Source organism: Eumetopias jubatus, unplaced genomic scaffold (genome assembly GCF_037043125.1).
Source record: "Eumetopias jubatus isolate StellerSeaLion01/CBP00866 unplaced genomic scaffold, mEumJub1_p1.0 scaffold_5, whole genome shotgun sequence".
Classification (NCBI taxonomy): Eukaryota; Metazoa; Chordata; class Mammalia; order Carnivora; family Otariidae; genus Eumetopias; species Eumetopias jubatus.
The window spans coordinates 48,753,095-48,777,774 of NW_028274811.1; the positions used below are offsets into that span (position 1 = coordinate 48,753,095).

At 43.9% G+C, this 24,680-nt stretch overlaps 1 protein-coding gene across 1 annotated transcript in view; it reads left to right on the top strand.

The window, feature by feature from the left end:
- The first annotated feature begins 1,032 nt into the window (after positions 1 to 1,032).
- RGS7BP (regulator of G protein signaling 7 binding protein) overlaps positions 1,033 to 24,680 on the top strand; it is a 96,707-nt gene continuing 73,059 nt past the window's right edge. The window contains exons 1-2 of the mRNA XM_028123911.2: positions 1,033 to 1,197; positions 2,092 to 2,258. Of these exons, the coding sequence (XP_027979712.1) occupies positions 1,033 to 1,197; positions 2,092 to 2,258 (332 nt within the window). The remainder of the gene's footprint in view (positions 1,198 to 2,091; positions 2,259 to 24,680) is intronic.

Sequence of the window (24,680 nt, forward strand, 5' to 3'; positions counted from 1 at the left end):
ACACTCAGGGAAACAAAGCTTTCCTTTTAGGTCATCAAAACATTTTCCTTTTGAATCAAAAACCTCGCTTGCTCCTAGGTTTGGGCTTTGATCATCTGTGGCCCCCAGATGGTCTCAGATGGTGAGGGCCTTCAACGCACACAGGTTGATTTGAAATCCATGTTTAGGTCCCAGCATGTGGCAATGTGCTCCACTCTGATGACACTTTTCGTTTCTAAGAATAGCGCAGATGAAGTAATATTGCAACTGACGTTCCCGGAGATTTGATTGGGTAAGTGCATAAACTGTGGAGGGAGAAGGGCGGCGGGGGGGGGGGGGGGGCAGGGGTTCTCTGGACGGATCACATTAGTATTCCCGTCCTATCAATGTGCGGGGCAGCGCACCACGTCAGGCGGACCGATTGCCTGCGTCTGCCAGTCCCGCCACGGATTCATTTGGGATCCTCAAACAGATGAGCCCGTAGAGACGGGGGATCAAGGCAGCCTATTAGAGCCATTGCCTGCTTCGGGGACTGCCAGCCTTCCAGGCCCGGCGACGGGGGAGGGAGGGGAAAGACGAAGGAGCGCCGCTGCGGGAAGACACTGAGGCGAGAGCTACACTCATACCCGCCCCCCCCCCCAACTCCCACCTTACAGCGCAGGCTTTGAAAGCTGCTCCCCCATCTGAATGGAAACTCAGAACCGCCTGGCGGCGCGTTCCTTCTCGCCCAGCGCTGCAATCCATGCCGAGGGGAAGGTAGTGCGAGCCCGCGCCAGCGCCCAGCTCCCGGGACAGGGCCGGCAATGCTGCTGAGCAGAACTTGACCGAGCCCCTTCCTCCCTGCTCAGTGGAAGCGATGCTGCAGCGCACAGCCAGCGCTTCCCCGGCTCTCCTTCAAGCTGAAGGTTACCCACCCGCGCAGCCAGCCCCAACCCTGTGAGCGCCGCGCCTCGATTCCCGGCTCCGGCTGCTTGGCGGCGCGCAGGGCAACGACCGGGCCGCCCGCGCCGGGGCGCACTGCACCAGCGGCTTCGGCTTGGTGGATGTGTATGCATGAGTTCTGCACCGAATGGGCGCAAAAAGCGCCCCAGCCGGTCCACCCGCTCCTCGATCTTCCAGATCAGCAAGCCCCCGCTGCAGAGTGGGGATTGGGAGCGCAGGGGCAGCAACTCCGAGAGCGCCCACAAAACCCAACGAGCCCTGGACGACTGCAAGATGGTAGGTGAAAACTGCGCCTTTTTTTTTTTTTTTCCTTTTTGGAGAAGAGGTGGGGGCATCTTGTATGTTAGTCGTTTGCTTGACTGCCAGCCACTCCCCCACCCTCAGCTCCTCCATGCCGATCACGTGCACATGCACTATTTTTAAATCTGCAGTCCCCAGATTCGGGGTGACACCCGGGTCGTAATGTCCCCGCAAAGAAGTGCCACGGCAAGGGTTTTAGGGTCAGCGGCTGTAAGTCATGCCTCTACCCCCTCAGAGAACGGTGGATGCAAAAGACACGGTGAAGTGGCTTGCTCACCAGGGAGGGAGGGGATGGGAAGGTGGGGGTGCTGCTTTGTGGGGAGACAGCAGCAAATAAACCCAAACAGAGCACACGGGGCGCTGCAGAGGGGACGAAGGTTCCAGCGCAGAGGCCGTGGCCGGTCTTCCCATCAGGCTCCTGAGCCAGTCTCTGGTTCAGTGGCCTGGCAGGAGGTGAACGGTTTCCCTCTCGCAACCTATCTTTGGCCTTTATCCCCACGCAACTTAAAATCCTTATCTTAGCTGTAGTACAGGAGAGCATTATATGTGAGAGTTCCCAACAGCAAGCTCTAGTGACCTGGGAGTGGCATATGCTCTTGCTCTTCAGAAACTGAGTCTAAGGGAAGAGGGGGGATGGTAGAGGGGGAGGGAGTAGGTCTGGAAATAGAGCTTCCACCACCGGACTTCCCGATGAAAATAAACACTTGCCTTGGACAAAGAGAAACTTACCATCTTTGTGCCCTGATCTTTAAGCAGTCTGTAGGCTCCTTAGCTGGAGACTTGTGGAGTTGGCTGAGGGGTCACTGAAAACCCATGTTTGTATACACCCAAATAGGAAACGTTGGTGAAGGAAATTCAATTCTTTTTCAGCTTGTCCAAGAGTTCAACACGCAAGTGGCCCTGTATCGAGAGTTGGTCATTTCTATCGGGGACGTCTCCGTCAGCTGCCCCTCACTCCGGGCGGAAATGCACAAGACAAGAACCAAAGGCTGTGAAATGGCTCGTCAGGCACACCAAAAACTTGCTGCCATCTCGGGGTAGGAGATTCTTGGCATTATTTGGTCATTCATATACATGATGCATGGATGCTGACAGTTATTTATGGTGTTCAAGACCTCAGAAGCGATCTCTGCAAATCTGGGATTTTAACCAATCACCCTGAGATCAGGATTCTTTTGAGAGCTATAGACAAACTAGGTGCTAAATTACAATCTGAAGGTTGTGAGATTCTTGAATATACATATATTCAAGACTTGGGTCATTAAGTGATTTAAAAAAAAAAATTAACTTGCACTATGCTGTCCACATATCGGGACTCGGGGCTTGAGAAATTTTTTGCAGAATGTTTGGCTGTCAAAATGAAGTTAAGTCATCACACCTCGAGATTATTTGTCATCTGCTGCTAAACAGCTACTGCACGAAAGTCCAGTTCAGTAGAGAGAAAAGTCTTTGCTAAATCCTAGATTTACTAAACTATTTATACCATGAGATAAATTCCTGTGATACCATTTAAAATAAAATCCCTAAAATAAAGTCTTGGATATAAATTACTCTCCTCAGTGTAGTGTATGAAAGGAAAGTTTTAACAGAAGAAAATTTTGGTGAAGACTGTGGAAATTCACAAATCCATCTAAATCTAGGCTGTTCATGTGCCCCTCCCCATTATTTTTATTTCCTTTTATCACCCTTATGGATTCCCAGTCCTACTTTAGGTGCTAATACAGTGAGCGAAAACTTCACTTTTGAGACCTCATCTACTTCCTGATCTCTCCATATCAGGAAAGAAGTTAGTCATGGATTTTGTCAAGTTACTATACTCAAATAAGAACATAGAGCAAGGAAACACAGGAATCCTTATAGAAATACATTGTTTGATTCCGTCTGGATAAAGCCTTTATCTGTTTATCTGTGTATGTCTGTATCATAATCGAAGTTCAAGTCTATTAGACTAACCTGATAATATTGCAGATTGATCATGTGTAGGAATTATATCTAATTTATTACTTGAAAGAATCACTCTTTGCCATCTTTAAGGCCAATAATATGTATAATGCCGGTAATACGTACAGTGACTATTGGTATACATAGATTAGAAAGCTCTATGTTGCCTTTCTCAGTAACTGCATTTAACAAGTGGCATTTTATACCATGAGAAAAGATGCACTATCTAATGTCCTTGAAATGAGACATAAAGTATATTACAAACCCATTTGGTAGAAATATTTAGAAACCTCATCCTTTTCTGTTTTCACTGTTACACTGTGCCTAACAGGATGTGAATCTGGAATTTCATCCAGAAGGTGGAAAGGGATTCAGTGTTTAAGGACTTTGGGGAAGAAATGCAGCTGTAATAAACCCCAGACAAGAAGGGAGGTAAAACAGCTAGAAACACAAAGGAGAATAGTGGTGGAATAAAAACTGGAGCGAAACCATGATTCAGAAGGGGAAACAGATCTACAACAGGAAATGTTATGCCCAGAGCAAAAGAGTAGCATCTTTGTCAACTTTGTGTCCAAGACTGTACGATGGGGTTATATTCAGGACTCCTCAAAGGTGAAACTCAACTTGATGACATGTTCTAATCACAGAAGATAGACTGGAGAAAGAAACAAGGAGTTCAATTTAGTCTGGGCTGCTACACACATGAAATTCAAGTCCTTCCAAAGTTTCAGGAAAGAAGGAGTCTGAAACTACTGGCTCAAAGTTGAGTTTTGAGGATCTGAGATGGATTTTATATACTCGGGGGTTGGTAAGCCCCCTGCTACTTACTTTTATATTACCTGAGAGTTGATTTTATTGGGAGCAATTTTGTAAGACTTAGTGGGAAAATATGTTGTTCTTAGAGCCTTGCAAAGGTAAGGCCAACTCTATACAATGTTCTAGGATAGGACCTGAAACATTTCCTCCTTAAAATAATGAATACAATTTAACCTTCTTTCTAAAGAAATGACAGCATTATAACTGAAGGAAATCCCTTTAGCTTCTTACCATCCAGGTTTCATTAATGAAGGATGTGATGATTTTCCTTGGTGGAATTCCGTTCCTGACATTGCTAGTTATGTTGGCTCTCATGTCAAGTTTGATGTGAAAGCTGGTAGGGAGACTGTAGCATTCGCCTTAAAATCTGAAGCCGGGTTAAGAAAAGCAAAGCCTCCTAGGAAATGTAGAGACAAAGACTGGATTTCTTGAGCACCCATCACTTGCCAGCACAATCCAGTTAATTCATAGAATAGTCCTCTGAGGGAAAGATGATTATTATCCTTATTTTTACAAATGAGTCTCAAAAAGGTTAAGGAACTTGCCCAAAGTTACACAACTAAGAAGTGGTATGACTGTGATTTGGCCCCATGTTGCATACTTCTGAAATCCATGATCTTTTCCCTACACAATTCTGCCATTTAAAGAAGTATTATGTAAAAAGGAATGAAATACGAAAACATGCTACCATATGGATGAATCACAAGAAGAGTAAGCTAAATCAAAGACACCAGTCACCAAATGCCACATATTGTACGATTCCTTTTATATGAAATGCTCAGAAAAAGCACATCTATTCACATCAGAAAGTAGATTAGTGGTTGCCTAGATCTGGGAGTGGGAACAGGGAGTCCCTGCAAATGAGCTTGAGGTAACTTTTTGGGGTGATGGAAGTGTTCCAAAATTGAACTGTGGTGATGATTGTACAACTCTATAGCTACTAAAAATCACTGAATTGCACATTCAAAATGAGTGAAGTTTATGATGTGTGAAATATAACTCAGTAAGTGTCTTGTAAAAAGGTATGATCACTATCACCATGAATAATAACACCTGGCCTTATTCTTTCCTACATACACAGCTTTTAGTGAAAGGGGTAGGAACTATAGGGATGGGGAAACAGAAAACTTGGCTCTCCATGCATTCATCAAGATGCCGGCCCAACAGCTATCACCTAAACTCCAAAGCTTTGCTCTGAGTAGAAACATAGGTGAGGCAAAAACAAGACTTGAAGGAGTAAATGAAATGACTTATTTCTTAACCAGCACAGAGCACTCCTTTCCTGTTTATCACCTGGCTTTGGGGCCAGAGGAGGGAGACTGGGTTGAAGGCAGACACGGTAAAAAGAGGATGAAGCAAAATAAACAAAAAAGAGGAGAAAAGCCAATGAGCCGGGATTAAGCCACGGATGCTTAGACCCCCTTCATCCCCAAATGACTCCCTCAAGGAACGGTGACCATAGACTGTGGTTCTCACTAGCTGGCCCTGGGTAAGAAGGCCATCATCACAGACGTCATCATGACACCTTCTCAAACCGTGTCTAGACCAGCGAACGTTGCAGTACATCCTTTTCTTTCAAAGGCAACAGATGTCTTCTGGACAGAGCCAGCCAGGTGAATCCCCAGTCTCTTCTGCCTGGTTTGAGTGACCACAGTTGCTGTCCCTTTACAGTGCTGATCCTCGTTGGTATTAAAGCTAAGAGAGGCCTCAGGGATCACTTGCTAGAATGGTCCCCAACTTGTTTTAGCAGCAGAATCTTCCTTCCATCTTAATGTAGGAAGTCAGACTTAGAAGGCAGGTTGAAAGTGGCATTGCTGTGCCCTGCATGGTGTGTGTGTGTGTGTGTGTGTGTGTGTGTGTACGCGCACATGCGCACGCACACACACACACACATCAGGGGCAGGTGGCTACCAGGGCCGGTGACTTTGGACTTCCTTCCCAAAATGACTTCTGAGACACCTTTGAAGAATCCCTAGGGCTTCAGGGCAGAGTATACTGATATAGCACAATTTCCTTGTTTTGTATTTGAGGAGATTTAGAGGGTTTCAAGCGACTTTAGAGGCAACTTGGGCAAGTATACGTGAAGACTTAGCATTTAGGCAGACCTGGGTGGAGAACCATCTTCTGTGACCTTGACGGAACTACTTCACTGTCTGAATCTCAATTCCCTCCTCTGTCAACTCATTGTCATGGTCCCCATGGGGTAGTTGAGAGGATCTGTGGGGCCAAGTGCATGACTCCCAGCCTCTAGAGGATACTCTGCCAGTCCAAGGCTGCTCTAAGACCAGAACCCATGCCGATCATTCAGTGGTCTGGCACCAGTTCCATCGAACACACCATGCCCTGAGAACCAAGAGAAAAGAGCACAGTGCGCTGGCTAGGAACGACCCAGAGGAGACAGTACCCTCCAGCAGACACCGGAGATGATGCTGTGGCTGGTGGGCTGGGCGTTGGGATCCCTTTTCCTCCACGGCTGCTGGGGTGCTTGTGCTGCCCTACATCTCCTTCACACCTCTGCCTCCTGGCGGTGGCTGCTGACAAAGTGAACGTGAGGTTTAAGTACGAAAATGTGAGAGGCAGTATCGAGTGATGGGAAAGAGCTCTGACTCTAAATCAGATTAGACTGGGATAAAATCCTGGCTTTACCACTTGCTGGGAATCCATGTGTATTGAGATGCATACTGCTTCGCAGGGTGCTAAAGGTCAGACTTTGCCTGTGTTCAAATCTCAGCCCTGCCCTTTTTACAAATGGTGTAACCTCGGATGAAGGTAGATACTGTCCCTCCCTGCCGCGGTTTTCTCATCAGAAAGTGGGGTTAATAGCTAATGACACTGAACCACACGGCATTATAAGGACTAAGTGAACATATATCAAGCACGCAGAAGACGGACTAGCACACGGTTACACTATTATGAAATTCAGATTAGTGTTCGTATAATTATTCATAAGACATGCAAAATTCAGGATATCATGATACACCTATATGAAAAATAAATTTATCCATCCAATATTTTTCAAATAAATACCTTGGCTGAAATAAATGTTTATCTTAGTTCCTTATATTATGTTTGGAAGAATTTTCTAAGTTGAGGCTTCCCAGATGGTTATCAAAGACTTTTTTTTTTGAGAGAGAGAGAGAGCCTGAGTAGGGGGAAGGGGCAGATGGAAAGAGAATCTCAAGCAGGCTTCATGCCCAGTGCAGAGTCCAACATGGGGCTCGATCTCATGACCCTGAGATCATGACCTGAGCCAAAACCAAGAGTAGGATGCCCAACTGACTGCACCCAGGTGCCCTAAGGCTTCTTCATCAATACCTTAAAAGCAATATGGATATGTGAGGGTTCAAAAGTAGTTTAGGAAGATTTTCTTTGTATAAATCAAACTCTATTCCTAATAAATTACATCATATTTATAAAATCTTTTGGCCTAGCTCTGGTACAGGCTGTGTGACATTGGACAAAAAGTCTGTTAAATTCTCTGTACACCTCAACGAAAGGGCTGAACTGAATGACCCGAGTCTTCTGGCTTCATCACTCCAGGGTTCCAGGTTAATTCAGGAGGAATCATACAGACTTTGGCTACAGAACTAAACTATAAAAAATAAAATAAGCATCATGCATGAAGTTTGATGATTGAATTCCAGAGATAATTTGTTGAGATGCGAACACACTATGATCACAAGAAGAACCTTAATTTCCTAATGGATTCTGGGAATAATATAATGAATATCGTAGAGATTCATACCCCGAGATTTCAGATTTTTTCCCCCCAGCAAGTGGTTTCCTGACCAATCATGCCTAGTTTTCTCTTCTTTTCTGCTTCTCTCTCTCTCCTCCTGGTTTTTCCTTTTTGTGTGTGTGGTCTGTTTTAGTTTTGTTTGACTCCTATTTCACTCTTCTGCCCAATTTTTCCCAGCCCCACTTTTAGCTGGTTCTTATTTGTTCCTTATTCTGTTTGCTAGGAAGTCAGGAGAGCAGGGAGAGGGAGAACTCAGATTCGCAGCTCACTCGGTAATGCTTTTAGTACAAGAGGCCTGGTTGGCAAGCCTGCCAAGCCACCCACTCTGTCCTGTATGTTCCCTTTCTATTACAGGTGTTTTTGCTTTAAAAATGTTAACTCTCACTGGTCAAATAATGAAAGGGGAGAGATATATGCTATCCATCAAAGGGAAGGACGGGAGAACAATTCTATGTTAGTGTGCTAAGGGCTGCAGTAACAAAGTACCACACAGTGGGTGGCTTAAACATCACAAAGTTCTTGTTTCACTGAAGGAGGCTACACATCCAAGATCAAGGTGTAGGGAGGGTTGGTTCCTTCTGAGGGTTGGGAGGAAGAATCTGCTCCTCTCTTCTAGCTTCTGGTGGGTTTGCTGACAATCCTGGTTGTTCCTTGACTTGTTGAAGCGTCTCTGTCTTCATCTTCATACATCCTTCTCCCTGTTCATGTGTGTGGGTCCAAATTTTGTCTTTTTATAAGGAAACCAGTCATATTGGATTAGGGGGCCTAACCTATTCCAGTATGGCCTCATACTAATGTAACTAATTACATCTACAACAATGTATTTCCAAATAAGATCTCATTCTGAGGTAATAAGAGTTAGGACTTCAACGTAAGAATTCGGGGCTGAGGAGACATAATTCAACCCAGAGCAAATTCCTCTGGCCCATCTGTAGGAGAATGAAACTTTGGGTTGTTGGGCCCAGTGGGAATGGAGGTAGAGCTCAGCCTAGCACTTTGTACATTCTCTCAACCCTTCCACACAAAGACTTCCCAGTGCCCAGTGCTTTATCATTTGCAAGACTTTATTTAACTCGGGGCGTCTGGGTGGCTCAGTTGGTTAAGCGACTGCCTTCGGCTCAGGTCATGATCCTGGAGTCCTGGGATCGAGTCCCACATCGGGCTCCCTGCTCAGCGGGGAGTCCGCTTCTCCCTCTGACCCTCCCCCCTCTCATGCTCTCTCTCTCTCAAATAAATAAAATCTTTAAAAAAAAAAAAAGACTTTATTTAACTCATATTAAGGGTGGAGTTTGTGACCAAGGACTAGATTGTTTTCTGTATGAAATGAATGTGATCACAAAGGTACTGAATCCCCAATGTGGTCAGCCGCTGGCTCTAATCAATTTAACTACTAGTGTGTAAACATGGAACATAAAGGTGGAACAAAAATCCAGCTGTAGGAGAGAATATTTGGCTGGGGGGGGTGCGGTTGGGGGGCACGTGACAGTCCACATACACGGTGCTCACTTTCTCTTGTCCGCACGGCTAGAACTGGGGTAGGTGCTAGTGGTCCTTCAGCAGTACTAATACTGCTGCTTAAGAACCATAAGCAACTGACACAGTACTGACTCAGACCAAATTAAAGAACAGTGCTATTATTAGCCACAAAATGACAGGTGGTATGGAATCTAGACAAGGGCTCTCCAGTTGCCTATTGAAGTTCGCCTTTTTATGCTTTGAACAGATCTAATGACCTTCACCCTGCTAGAGCCTTCTTAACAAATGCTCCAGTCAGAGAGAAAATTAAACTAAAATGAACTTTAGGAAAATTTATTGTCACTTTATTATTTAGATGGTGAAGTACAAGAGAGCAAGGCTGTGTTTCATTTATGCCTGCACCCTGAGTGGCAAGTCAGTGAGGATATGTCCATTTTGTTCGTTCATTAACCTTCGTGGGATTGTAAAACCTATTCTGACAAAGACTTCAGTAAGAACTGATTGGTTAGATGAGCTCAATTTTATGACTTATCTATTACTTTCGACCATTATTTCTTTCTGATTTGTAACTATAAAACCAGTATGTCGTTTTTAAACAATAGAAGACTTAAAAAGCACACCTAAGGAGTGCCTGGGTGGCTCAGTCAGTTAAGCATCTGCCTTGGGCTCAGGCCCTGATCTCAGGGTCCTGAGATGGAGCCTCACATCGGGCTCCCTGCTCAGCGGGGAGTCTGCTTCTCCCTCTGCCCCTCCCCGCCCCATACTCTCTCGCGTGCTCTCTCCTCTCTCAAATAAATAAATAAAATCTTAAAAAAAAAAAAAAGGCACACCTAAGAGCGATTTCTGAGGCATAGGTGTTCATTATTACAGGGGATCAGTGGGCAGGGTGTATTTTAAGATTACTTAAATTATGTTTCAAGTTATTTGATAAAATATCACCCTAATATCTATCTGCTCAGTGGATATTGAATAAATAATGATTTTCCATTAGGATCACTTTTAAAAGGAATTTTTAAAGTTTTTAGCCCTTGAAAGATTAATTGTGTCTCTTCTAAAAGGATATCTACATAAAGCACAGCTCGAGAGAAGTAACCATATTCATTTATTTCCTCTGCTCTACAAGACATGACTTTAAGAAAAGCAGTCCTGTCAGCAGTCCAAATTCCACATTCCAGGCTAGAGGAAAGGATGCGGGGGGAAAGGGCCACACTTCCGAGCTTGGTCAGCTCTTTTTAAGTAAGCCCAAACAAAACTTCTTCCAGAACTGCATCATGTGGTCACACCTAACTACAGCGGAGACTGGGAAGCGTATTCTTCTCTGATTGGCACCTTAAATAGAAAGGAAAGGGAGAGGATGGGTACTGGCCAACAACTAACTCTCTCAGCCACAGCACCCAACCTGTATTCCCGGGCTCTCCTCCTACCGTCTGACTTGTAACTCAAACTGATCAGCTGCTGCTTCTCTAAAAGTATATAAAGGATGGTCCCATCCCTATTAGTCTACATCTACACCTAGTTCTCTCTATAAAAGCCTGCCCTTTGGTCATGATTTTTTTAAAGACTTTACTTATTTATTTGACACAGAGAGCGATAGAGAGAGACAGCAAGCACAAGCAGGGGGAGTGCGAGAGGGAGAGGCAGGCTTCCCGCGGAGTGGGGAGCCCGATGCGGGGCTCGATCCCAGGACCCCGGGATCATGACCTGAGCCGAAGGCAGACGCTCAACCGACTGAGCCACCCAGGCGCCCCAACCCTTTAGCCATTAAAAGAGATCACTTACTCTTCTGAATGTCAAGGGCTTATGTGTAGTCTCCTCATAGCCCACCATACTCCTCACACGGAAATCCAAAAGAGAAGAGTCCCAAGGAGATTAACAAGCCTCTGCCACTTTTAAATGGACCTATGGAAAAGATAAGAGGTGCAGGAACCACTTGGGAGGGCAGGAAGTTAGGCAAGGTACCTTTGAAAGGGGTTGAGTATAATCTCCAGGCAGGAGGTGAAAGGGGATAGGGCCTGCAGGGAATATAAGCAGTGGCACTCGAGAAATCAGTTCGAAAATACCTACTTGAGATTCAGCGAGACTCTTCTGGGAATAATTTTAAAACTTCCTTTAATAAATCAAAGAATTTCATCAAGGAGTTAAAATCGGATGAGCTATTAAGAATAAAAGGTAGAGAGGCAGTGCTTTCTAGATATAAGGATAAGCTGCAAGACGACCTAAGATCAAGATTACAGTAAGGTCATTAAGAAAAATTGAACTGGAAACTCATCTAAATTATGTTAGATACAGCAGTTAGGTCCTAAAATGCACTTAACCCATTGTTTCCGAAGGTATAAACCTATGCAACATAGGACAGTGTATTCTATGGGGACAGATATGCTTTTTGCAACTCTGGAAGTTTCCTCCCTGTCTGGGAAACTATTTATAGAGCACCCACCATATGCCACGTGCTGTTCTAGGTGCTGGAGATATAGCAGCTCTGAACAGAATAGAGAAGGTTCCTGCATTCTTAGTGAGGATGATCAAGAAGTGCTATGGGTCTGAATGTTTATGTTCCTGCACAATTCCTATGTTGAAAACCTAACACCCAAAGTTACAGTATTGGTAGGTAGGGCCTTCAGGTAAAGCTCAAGCCATGAGGGGGAAGCCTTCATAAATAGGATTAGGGCACTTATAAAAGGGGCTCCAAAAAGATCCCTCATTCCTTCCACCATGTGAGGGCATAGCAAGAAAGCACCAGCTATGGACCACGAAGAAAGTCCTCACCAAACATGACCATGTGGTGCCTCGGTCTCGGACTGCCCAGCTTCCAGACCGATGAGCAATACATTTCTGTTTTTGCAAGCCATCCAGTCAGTCCATGGTGTTTTGTTATAGCAGCCTGAATGCACTGAGAGAAAACTAACAGGCAAAAGAGAGTGCAATTCAGAGAGTGATAAATGCAGTGAAGAAAACAGAGTGATATGATTTAAAGAATGATGGATGACTGTGGGTAGTTATTTTCAGATGGGGTCTTCAGAGAGCCCCCCCCCTCGAAGGTGACATTCTAACCTAGTATCTGTCCTTAAGAAGGGGTCAGTCAGGTGATGATCTGTGAGAAAAGCACTTCGGCCAGAGGGAAAAGCAAACGTAAAAAGTCCAAACATAAACTGACCCAGTCATGTCTAAGGAAAAAAAAAAAAAAACTAGATTATCAGTTTGGAATTGTCTTCGGCTGCAAGTAACATAGATAGGATTTCAGTGACCCAAACACAGAAGAGTTTATTTTCTCACGTCATTAAAAACTCAAGGGTAGGGGATAGTAAGCACTGGTTCATGATTCAGAGATATCAGGTACGAGATGTGAGAGGTCCCAAGGTCCCAAGACTGCTGCTCCAGCTCTAGAAATTGTGTCTATGTTCCCAGCAGGGAGCAAGAGGCAAGGACATAAGATAAATTCATCCCTTTCTGAAGGACTTCCCAGAAGCCTCACACCGAACTTCTACGAACAGGTCACCGGCCAGGACCAAGTCATGTGGATCTCCTGATCACAAGTTTCATGATCTGACTCACATATATCTCTCACCATACTAACTGTCCAGTGAGGACCAAATCTCCCAAACTGTAAGCCAAAGCAATGCTTCCTAAGGCCCAGGATGGGATCTTTAGCAAGACTGGGGATGGGTAGGGAACTTGGACGTGAGACCTGGGGAAAGGGCTGCTACGGCGGGGAAAAAGAAGTGGGAGGCGATCCCTCAACATCTACCTGCTCCTTTCTGCCCATTTTCCTCTTGGTTTGTTTGTTCATTCATTTATCCACGAAATACTGAACACCTACTCTGGACCAGGCACAGTGCTAGGTTCTGGAAATGTAAAGATAAAGGCAACACCACTCTGCTTTTGTGGAACTTGGGGGCTAGCATCTGTGTAGAGACACATTCACTGCAGAACGGGGTCATGGGGGATGCTATAGAAAGAAGCAAATGATACAGGACAGACATAAAGGAGGCAGCAATCAGCTCTGCTCGAGTGACTGTAGCCAGGAAACAAGACTTCAAAAAGGGGATGGTGGCACTTGGACCCAACTTTGAAGAACAAGTGGCAATGTCCTTTCTCTTTGTGTGGCCGCAGGCTTCCTGCGACGAGTGAACATTTCTGTCTTGAACCACGGGAAAGGAGAAATAGCAATCAATGTGCTGAGAACCAGCTATGTGCTGGACCCTTTCATGAATACATGAGTTCATCTGAAATAGTATCTGTACTTAGTCCAGTGAGAGGTTTTCAAGTCTGGTATTTTGGCTAAGAAATGCATGTACCACAAAGTAGCAGAGATCAGACTACAGGGGTCCAATCACAGAGCCAACTATGTAGGTAGGTGGGAGCTGGGTTACCTCAGTAGTTGGATCACAGGAGGACTATGGTCTTTGGGATTCTTTGTTTGCATTTTTCAGATTTTTTAAAAGATTTATTTATTTGAGAGAGAGAGAGTGTGTGTCAGCACGCATACAGGGGGGAGGGGCAGAGGGAGAGAGAGAGTCTCAAGCAGATTCCATGCTGAATGCAGAGCCCGATGTGGGGCTGGATCGCACGATCCTGAACGGAAACCAAGAGTCAGATGCTTAACCGACTGTGCCACCCAGGCAACCCCGGTCTTTGGGATTCTTTGCACTTTTCCCTCATGCCTCCACTATAGTGGTCCCATCCAGAGCCAGTGAGGCTTCAGGACTCCCTCTTGAATCCAGATGAGGCATACCTGCAGGCTTTCCAGAGCACCCAGAATGATAGATATTTTTCTAATTTTCATTTTGTAGTAGTTTAGGTTGAGAGAGTTGAGATATTTGGTTAATTGGTGGGGCTGGGGTTTGAACACTGGTCTCTGTAGCAGCAGAGTCTTTATTCTTGACACTATGCCAGGATATTCCTCAGACAGCTCCTTTCTTTCTTGGAATGGCCCCAAAATTGGCCTACCTGCTTTCCTTCCCTTTCTTTGCCACTAAATACTATTTCCGCTCAAAGCCTCTCCCCACCCCTGGACACACTTCAGGACAAGGACCTCTTCAGCTGGTACAAAGCTGATTTGAAGGCATTTAAGGTGTACTCAGCTAGTAAGAAGAGAAAACAAGCAGGAAGGGAAAAAAAAAAAAAAAACACAATTATGGTCTTTCTGAAGCTACCAGTAGAGAGTGAAGGGACCTCGGCTCAGCATTCTGGAAGCCTCAGCACTTCTCTCTGAGCCCCAACTATTTCAGACTTTCTTCCTCCACGTTAGGTCTACTCATTTCCTTCCATGCTTTGGCACCTTCTTTCCTGCTTGCCCATGCAAGTCCTAAAAATGAGCATGTGCCATCAGACTTTAGGCTGAATTAGGGGTTTCAGGAAGCAATGTGCTTCTTCCCAGCAAAGGACATGTGAGCAGGACTGGGACACCCTGTGACCACAGTGACACTGGCCATCTAAGGCGTCAGTGAGTACAGGGGTGAAGAGAGAAACGGAAGTGAATGCTACCAAGTGTGCAGGGTCTCAAAGGACAGAAAACTTCCCACTGAGGTGATGGGTACACCCACGAAAGTAACATTCAAGATGGAGAAAAATATGGGAAGAACTCATAGGAATACAAATGGGAAGAGATCGTCAGACCACTCTCACAACTCCACTTCTTAAGATAACCCAATCCTTGGTCAATGAACCCACAAGAGCCCCTGTTTGCCAAGAAAATGGAGTTTAAAATCACCATAGTTATGATCTACCTTGCCCCCCTCAACAGAGTTCCAGTTTTTAACCAGAATGACAGCTTGTTAGATCTTCAGGCTCTGAATCTTGGACTCTTTTCTTCCCTTAGTGGGTCTAATTTGGAAGCATTTCAATTTGACTTGGAATTCCTATTTCCATTCTTGCCATCTACATACCGGGCTAAGGAATTAGGGGAAGCTGATTTTTTTTTCCTTTTTCAGATATTCATGATGCATCAACAGACCATTTCTGATTTTTCATTTTTCATCCTACCAATTTCATCACTGTGGAAATTCCTATTTATCTTAGATGAATAAACCACTCCCTCCTCACCCACATGGGCATATTTCTGATGCAGGTTTCTGATGGGTCGACTTATTAGGTAGAAGTAGAGTTCCTAAAATTGTTGCTGGTATATAGTAAGCACTTCATGCTTCTTGAATTCTGTACCTCAAACATTTTGGGTTTTATGTCATTATTTTTGTTCAAATATGTTTTTTTTTTCCCTACAGTATCCCATGTCTGTCTGTACTTATTCGACTATAACAAGCAGCAGGTGGAATAAGAAATGAATAATGGGAAAGCTAGTCAAGGATAAATCTTAAGATTATTGTTCTTACTAGCACTTCATTAACTTTCATAAAAATCTATTCATTTTGATTGCATAATAATCCTTATCTGGGTCCTACTTAAAAACAGTGGCTGGTATACAAAGACCTTCCCTATGAGGACCACTAAAGAATTTTTCACCCCCAAATGAACTAGATAAGCAAATATAAAGCATCAGAATCCTATGGTTGTGCTTTGAGCATGTGTGGTTTAAGTATAATTGTCCCCTCCACGGAACAGAGAAATATCCTACTTGGAGGTGAGTGGAAGATACCTTCTAAAGTGGGTGTGTTAGCATTCTTCAGAGAAGGAGAACCAACAGGATATATGGGGTGTGTGTGTGTGTGTGTGTGTGTGTGTGTGTGTGTGCAAAATGGAGAAATGGCTCACCTAGTTTTGGATGCTGAGCAATCCCAGTTTGCTCTCTGCAAGCTGGAGACTCAAGAAAGGAGGTGGTATAGTTCAGTCAGAGTCTAGAGGCCTGAGAACCAGGGGAGTCAGTGGTTTAAGTCACAGTCCAAGGGCAGGAGAAGACTGATGTCCCAGCTCCATAGCCAGGCAGCGAGAACTCAATCTCCCTTAACTTTTTGTTCTATTCAGGCCTTCAGTGGATTGGACAAGGCCCACACATATTAGGGAGAGCCATGTGCTTTACTCAGTTTACCAATTCAAACACTAATCTCTTCCAGAAACACCCTCACAGACATACACAGAAATAATATTTAACCAAGTATCTGGGCATCCTGTGGCTCCATCAAATTGACACATAAAATGAACCATCACACTGGGTCCATTCCCTGATCCCCGCAGATGGCTAAAAGCCCCATAACCCAAAATTCTTAGAGCAGAGCTGTGGGGAGATCACCTGTGGACACTGGAGAGGCCTTCTCTATGTGCACAGTGGAGGAGAGACCGGAGAAAGCCCCTACCAGTCAGCATCCAGTCAGGAATGAGGACATCATTCATCCCTCACCAGGGAGTAACTACATGGCAAACAGTAGGTTCTGAAGGAGATGGCTGGATCTTCCCAACTGGGGGACTCCCATGAACATCTTTCACCAAGAAGTCATGTCTTCTTACTATTTGAGCTCAAATGGCTGCATCTGTTTTAGTACTGTACCATCACTGAATAATGAGGAAACTGCTCAGATTATTTTAGGCCACAGCATGCACCATAATGCAAAATCACTCGGCAAATGTTCTCTCCATAAAACAAGCCTTATCAACCGTTTTTATATTCATAGATTCAATCTTTTGTTTTCTGAGGATGAAATATGTTTTAAGTTACCAAGTCTGTTCAGACTCAGAGTGCCTTTAAATTATGCTCTGAATTTCAGTATTGGGTTATGGTACAGAATGTACCATAGGTCACTGTAGACCTGACGTGAAAAAGTGAAATGATTTCAGGTATCTATTTAGGTGTCATCTTTGCAAAAGAAAGGTCATCACGGTCATTCTGGGACTGTCTTTTCTTCCCACTTCAGCATTATAAAGGCATTCCCCATGTTCAGACAAGGAAATTCTGTGGATCAGGAAGGGGAAAGATACAGGAAAGGGGAACGATTTATCTGGAAAAGAGGAAAGAAAGAAAGTGGGGAAGGAAGAATGAATTTGTTCTTTGGGAAATGGGCTGGTTAAGGAGCTGGTGTGGCCAAGAGATAAAGGAATGAAGTGAAGAGAAAATCAAGGGAAATAGACAGTCATGGGTCAGAGGAAGTTCAAGCTTTCCAAACCCAGGCCCACCACAGGCCCAAAAGACAACGTGAAGAAGTGAAGTGGGCCAGGCACGGTGGTGTGGGAGAGAGCATGCGCCTGCGTGTCTGAAGGAGGCAGTTGCTACCCAGGTTTCATTGATTGCTGGTTCCCGTGTGGAGAGGTGGGCCAAATGTGCCATATTTGTGGCTTTTTTGTTTAAGAGAATCCATGAATCCATGCTTGTGTGTCAAATAACCCGATTTTAAAATGTTGGCCAAGAGAAAAACGCTACAGACTACAAGTGGCCCTCAGCCATTAGTGTCTACCTCTGTTAATTATCACCAGCTTCTTGCTCGGAGTATTTGCAGACTGTCGGATGTGAACAATAAGAAACACCAGGAGGTCTTCTCATTTTGGTTGGCATTAGTAACTCTGACCTGTATTACCTTCTCATTTTTTTTTGCTGCTTTCAGAATGGCACCTTGGGGACTTAAAACTTGTCAGTATCTGTCACCTCGTTAAAAAAATAACCAAATACAGAAATACATGTGCATATTTTTAGCCTTGAATTGTTAGGTAAGTAAGGCCAAATACTTAATTAGCCTTAGGAACATGTTAAACATTTCTGGAACTGAATCTAAGGAGAGAAAATAGAATATTTGTATATTTGCCCTGAAGTCAAATTCCTTGAAAGACCCTTTCTCCTTTGATAAGAGGACAATTATTTAAATTATCATACAGCTGACACATTACTTTCTCATATCAAACAGGAGCCATTGATCTTATTATGATCAAGATCAAGACAAATAGCCTGTCAGATATGTAACAGAGTCTGAGGTCCACGTGAATGCTGAATAGGGAGCAATTTTTCTAAATAAATGAAATGCTAAGGGGAGGGGCAAGAGTCAACCTGATTTCTTGTTATTTTTATCATTTGGCAGCTGATAGGATTTCACCAAAAGAAGGTACTCTATACAAAGTACTGACAAATGCCCATTCGCCCAAGAGTCATGACCATTTCTAAATAGCTATTTCTGAATTCCCAGCAAAAGGTATTCATTCCATGACCTGTTTTTTCTGCTTACAAGTGTGGAACCTACATCAAAGCTTTCCTTTCAGTCCTCAATGTGTCCCTATCTGAGATTCAAGACTTAGTGTAGCCCAGTGGATTATCCATTCATCTCTTGCCCTTCCCCCTGCTTATCACACCCCACTCCCTCAATAACCCACAGATCTTCCTCAGCCTACAATAGGGTTACGTCCTGATAAAGCCACTGTAAATCGAAAATATTCTAGGAAGAAAAGGCTTTTAATACACCTAAGCTACTGAACATCATAGCTTAGCCTGGCCTCCCTTCAAGGTGCTTGAAACACTCACATTGGGCCATAGGTGGGTAAGATCATCGAACGCCAAGCCTGTTTTATAATCAAGTGGTGAATAGCTCATGTCATGTACTGACTACTAACCTGACAGTGAGACCCAGAGTGGTTACCAGTGTATGTCGTGTGTGCCCTCACGCACGCGTGGCCAACTGCGAGCCAAGGCTCCCTGTCAGTGCCCAGCATCCCGAGAACGCATCGTACTGTACTTTGCTAGTCTGGGAAAAGGGCAAAATTTAGAAGCAAAAATAGTTTCTACTCAATGTGTCTTGCTTTCTCACCATCGTCAAGTTTAAAAATCCTAAATCAGACCATCCTGAGACCAGGACCATCGGCACACAGGTAAAGGAAGGTGAAGGTACAGGGGATCGGGGCTTGAAAGGCACAGATGGCCCCAGCAGAGGGACGGAGGTTTGGAGGAGAAACTTAAGTATTTTGCAGAGAAGCTGGATCAAAGGGCTGACCTGTAAGTTCAAGAAAACGCTAAAAGGCTGGGATTCTATGGCAATTTAACTTTTTCTTAATAGTTTGTTCTAATTATAGATTCAGGGTCTGTATCTATGATTCAACATCAACATTTGAAACATCAATGTTTTATTACTGATACCATTATACCTTCGGGGATTTTGAGGTCAGTAAGGTCCCCAGTTTCTGAACTTTCAAAGTGCTTTAGAATTTTTTATTATTATTATACTAAGCCCCAGAGAGACAGCCCACAGGAGCCCACTAATGTGTCGGTCATCGCAGGCCCCATGCTCTTTCAGCCCTGCTCCCTCTGTCCTACTTCAGCCTCTGCCCTCTGCCCCCAAAGCCCCTTAACATCCTGAGGAATCGTGCCCCTCAACTCTCCCTAGCCCAGGCCCTGAGATGTAATCTGTGGTTTTGAACTGAAAGCTGAATCACTAAATGCTAGAGCTCTGCAGTCCAATTAACTTTACTTCCCGAAGCTTCTTCAGGTAAACGGACGACATGGCAGTCTTTCTAACTTGCAGCCTCTGCCCTCAAGGAGTGGTGGGTAAGCTCCACTTCACTCAGCCTTGGGGTACAATTTCCAGCTCCACTGTAGCCAGGAAGGGACAATGGCAGTGATGGACAGTTCTAGCGCAATTGGCACCTCTCTGGGAACAGTTGGGGCCTGAGGCTGCAGAGGAGCAGGCTAGCTAACTGTGGCAGTGAGCAACAAAAGACATTGTTTAGACGCCTACCAATATTTTACAGAAATCACCCCAGGGTTCTTGGAGATGCCTGGGGGAGGCTGGCTGCCGCCAAGCAGGTGGAGGCCTGTGGAGGCCTGAGGGCTAATGCGAAGGGGTCTTGTAGCTGTGGGGGCAGGTGGTGGCCGCCCTCAAGCTGCAGCTCCTCATTGCCCTGCTGCCCTTCCACTGTACCAGCTCTAAAGCAAACATTCAAAGCCCTCGAAAAACTTAGTTACAAGAATACGCATTCCTCTTCCCACTTTCAGGAGCAAAGACCCATGAAAATTAACTATGAAGTCACCCAAGTAATATACTCAGGTGCTGGTAGCTCCAGAAAGAATAATTGTAAGATGTTTTTAGCTCCACTGTTAATTTGCACAAGTGAGTGCCAGGAGGACCACCTCTCTGTGAGCTCGTGGTTCCAGAAGCTGCGTGGCATAAGCAGTAGTCCTAACCCTGCTGCACATTCTAGTTCTTGGACGAGTTTTTTTAAGACATTCTTATCAGGGCTCCATCCCTAGATCCATTAAATCAGAATGCCCAGGCTGAGGCCCGGACACAGTATTTATTTAAAAAACAAAAAACAAACTTCTACAAGTATTTTGCAAACCTACAGCAGGGTCTGAAAACCACTGAGAAGTTGAAAGGAAAGAGGACAAGACTGATAACCAAAGGACCCTATTTCGAGTTACGGCCATACTTGCAACTGGGTTATTTCATTCAATCCCCTTGATTACACTGGGCTGTAGATACACATTTCCTTGAGCTGCACAAATGTGTGTGCACATTATAACATGCCTTTTAACAGAAAAAAAAAAGGGAAATGATTTAAATATCCAATGGAGGATTAATTAATATAGCCAGGTGCTAAGATACTGTGCAACTGTGCAAACATTTAAAATGACATTAAGTGGGGGCGCCTGGGTGGCTCAGTCGTTGAGCGTCTGCCTTCGGTTCAGGTCATGGTCCCAGGGTCCTGGGATCGAGCCACGCGTCGGGCTCCCTGCTCCGCGGGAAGCCTGCTTCTCCCTCTCCCACTCCCCCTGCTTGTGTTCCCTCTCTCGCTGTCTCTCTCTCTCTGTCAAATAAATAAATAAAATCTTTAAAAAAATAAATAAAATAAAATGACATTAAGTGAAAAAAAGCATATTATAAAACAGTTTTATATAACGACATTTTTGAACCAAAATGAAAATTATATAACTAGATATAATTGCAAGGATATACACCCAGATTTTTACTTTCTAGATAAATGACTTCCATCTTCTTTTTACACATCTGTGTTTTCTAAATATTCTGTATTAAATGTTAAGGAGCAAAATCTACTCACACATGTCAAGCCTTGAATATCAGTTTTGAATATAAGTGGAGAAAATATGAAAAATAATTATTTATTTATATAGGTAAAGTTCTAGTTCTTGTATTTATAACACAGGTAGATGCAAAAACCTGATGCTCTGCTTCTCCTCTAAGTTACTTATAAAAAAGGTACGAGCCTTAAACTTCTTCATCTTCCTTATTAGGAACTAAAGTTCCAGAGGCAAAAAAAAAAGAGACAAATGAACTCTCCTACAGTATTTGTTCTGGGTACCGGTGGGTCTGCCCCCATTTGCTTAGAGAAAATAATTAGACAGGAAGCTAGAGTGAGAAAGTCAGGAGGCCAGAGAGCCAGGGGAGAAGGCTTTTGATCTCTTTTCTAGAACATTCTGTCACATTTTTTGCCTGGTATGTTGATGGTTATGACGATAAAATGAGAACATCAGTGAAAGGACTGAGCACACCTTTAGCACACCAATGCTCAACAAATTCCCATTCATTCATGCATGTTTCTGGGAAGGGAATAACTTAGCTACTTACCCAAGGTGTGATCTCAAAGTGTTCTCATCTCCTTCATGTCTGTTTCCATCCCTAAAAAAGAAAGGAAAATAATATCACCCATCCTCCCTGGTTGCTCTGAGACTCAAATGAGGTGATGTAGGTAAAGCACTAAGCAAAACATTGAACACATAATAAGCATTCAATACATACCAGTTACTATTAATATTACAACTTAGTCCAGTATTCCTTAACCAAAAACACCTTGCAGTATTGATAAGATTTTCACTGTAATCCAGAGAAAGACTTGTACAAGTGCATAGCTCTAACAGTTTGGGATGAGAGTGATAAAAATAGTTTGGAAGATTATATTTTGATTAGAAAAACGTACTTTTTTTCACCATTTCAGTACTAAAAAAAGATTATTATTTCAAGTGCTCAAGAATAATCCCTCTGTGGTTTAGCACCAAGAATAGAATATTTCATTTCAGAAAGAATGCCTAAGAGAAATGATGAGCCACCGATAAAGGTTATTACACTACAAAATGACTTTGGGTTTAAGGCAAATATTTTTGTGTTATAAAAGTGATTAGGCCTTTAGAAATGTTTTCAAAACAACACAGTGTGTGCATATAATATAATGAATGTATAATGACTTTCATTGTTGGGCCTGAGGTTTCAAGAGGACCAGAACTTGGTAGAGGAACGGGGGGAAAAGAAACGTGGACATTGATGGTTTCAATTCACAAGCTTTATTGAAATATGTAGGGTGTGAGAACAGAGCAGCGGTGTGATGCCATGGAAGTCACCTGGGGAGCTTCAAAAAACTCTAGAGCCAGGGTCTCACCCTCAGAGATTCTGATTTACATGGTGTGGGGCATGACCTGGGCTCCAGAATTTATTAATTGTCTCCAGTGATTGTGATGCATGAACAAGTCTGAGAGCCAGAGACAAAGGATCTGTCCGAGCAAACGGCCCCGAGGTGCCTCCCTTCCTCTTTTCCTCAAGGGGGTGTTCCCAGGGCATGGCATGGAGAGCAGCACACACTGGGAACCCTCTTTGCTTTCCCCGTTTTGCCCTGCTCTGTGCTGGAAGAGTTACATCAACTGCCCAGAAACAATTTGGGTTGCATCATCCAAGTCCAATGATCAGATTTCAGACTGTAATTCATGCTGGGTCAGCATCACGTCACCTCCCTTTCTCTGCATCTCCATCTCAGCTCTGACACCCTTCCTTTAGCTGGTCACAAAACCAGAACACTTCCATTTCTAGCCACCAAAGAGCCTCCATGGGCAGGACTTTAATTCTGTACTCAATGATAGGAATAAAATGAGAAACCATGTTTCAACCATTCATTTTAGATGGAAGCCAAAGTTCAGATGGTAGCTTTGAAGGATCTGGGGAGCCACAGGCAAAAGCCCCGTGGTTTGGGCTCTGCGCTGTGTGCGTGTGTCTGTCTGTCTGGGATTGAGCTAAGTTGGGTCAAACATAAACTTAGCTTTTGAACTGAGAAAGAACCAAGTCATCTACTCACCTTTTTAACAGAGTTTAAGCTATACTGCCTACATGTGAAGTGATGATATAAGGTACTTTTAGAACTAAAATTTGAAGGCCCAAGTATTTTACCTCCCTGGCAATATCCAAAAAGGAAACTAGGAAATATGTAACAGATGTGGATTATGTACAAAATGAAATTATAGAGAAGAAATTTTGTTGGCCTGGAATGATTAAAATAGCTTGAAATTTTAAAAGTGCTTTCATGATAAAAATAATCTCATCTTGTCCTGAGAATATACCTGTGTTATATTTTTATTCTTGTGCTCCAGTTGAGGAAATGGAGGCTGACAAAGTGTCTTGCCCAAGGTCACATGGTCAATAAATAGGGTCAGTACTCAAACTCATGACCTCTTCATTCCAAGGCCACTAGACTTTCCACTGTGCCACAACAAGAATACAAGTATGGCTGACTACGACTCAAATTTATTAGATAATTTCTAACTTTTTGCTTTTCCCTTCATGTTCTTTACGAATGCCAGGAATAGGCTTAGCTCTGTTACTGATCAGTAATTGAGGTGATATATTAGGATTTTTTTTGCAAGGAAGAGCAGGTTCCTCTGAATACCTTAAGTAGGAGGATTTATTGGGAGGTTATGTAGTTCTGCGGGGATCACACAATCAAAAGGGCAGCATGAGGGAGGGTTTGGAAAATGGACACGAACCAAAGAGATTGCACAGACTACGTAATGGAGACAGGCTGGCTAAAATGTTGTCCTAGCCAATGCCAATGCGCGACGCTGCTGCCTCAGATAAGTCGGAACCATCCCTTCCTCTTAGGTCACAAATTATAGATTGAAAGCCCTAGTTGGGATGCCTCGTGGGTCAGGCACCAGGAGAAAGGCCCTCTTGCTTTCAGCTTCCACAGTGGGGAGGAGGACACTGGGACCCCTCCACACCACGGATAATAGGGAATCTCCCAACAGAATGAAGGGTTAGGTGTTGGGACAGCCAAAGAAATGACAATTATCTCCTGCAGAACGACACTGATTTAAAAGGACATATCTCTATTTTTCTATTTTCCTGCAGTATTAGACCCTTTTTTTTTTTTTTAAAGATTTTATTTGAGAGAGAGCGAGAGAGCATGAGCATGAGCAGGGGCTAGGGGCAGAGGCAGAGGGAGAAGCAGACTCCCCGCTGAGCAAGGAGCCCGATGCGGGACTCGATCCCAGGACCCTGGGATCATGACCCGAGCCGAAGGCAGATGCTTAACCACCTGAGCCACCCAGGCGCCCCAATATTAGAAGACCTTTAAGAAATGTTTCTAAGGAAAATTATAAGCTACTATAAAAAGTATCCTTATTCTTTTCATTATAAAAAAAAATCTGTGGTTAATAACTCAAAGTCACTGGCGCCATTAGCTTGCACACTGAGAAAACAAAACTCTGTCCCTGGGGAGTGTGCTAGGAGGCCTGTGGAGTTACCCTCTCATTAGCTTTCTTTTTTTTTTTTTAAGATTTTATTTATTTATTTGAGAGAGAGAATGAGAGAGAGAGAGCGAGCACATGAGAGGTGGGAGGGTTAGAGGG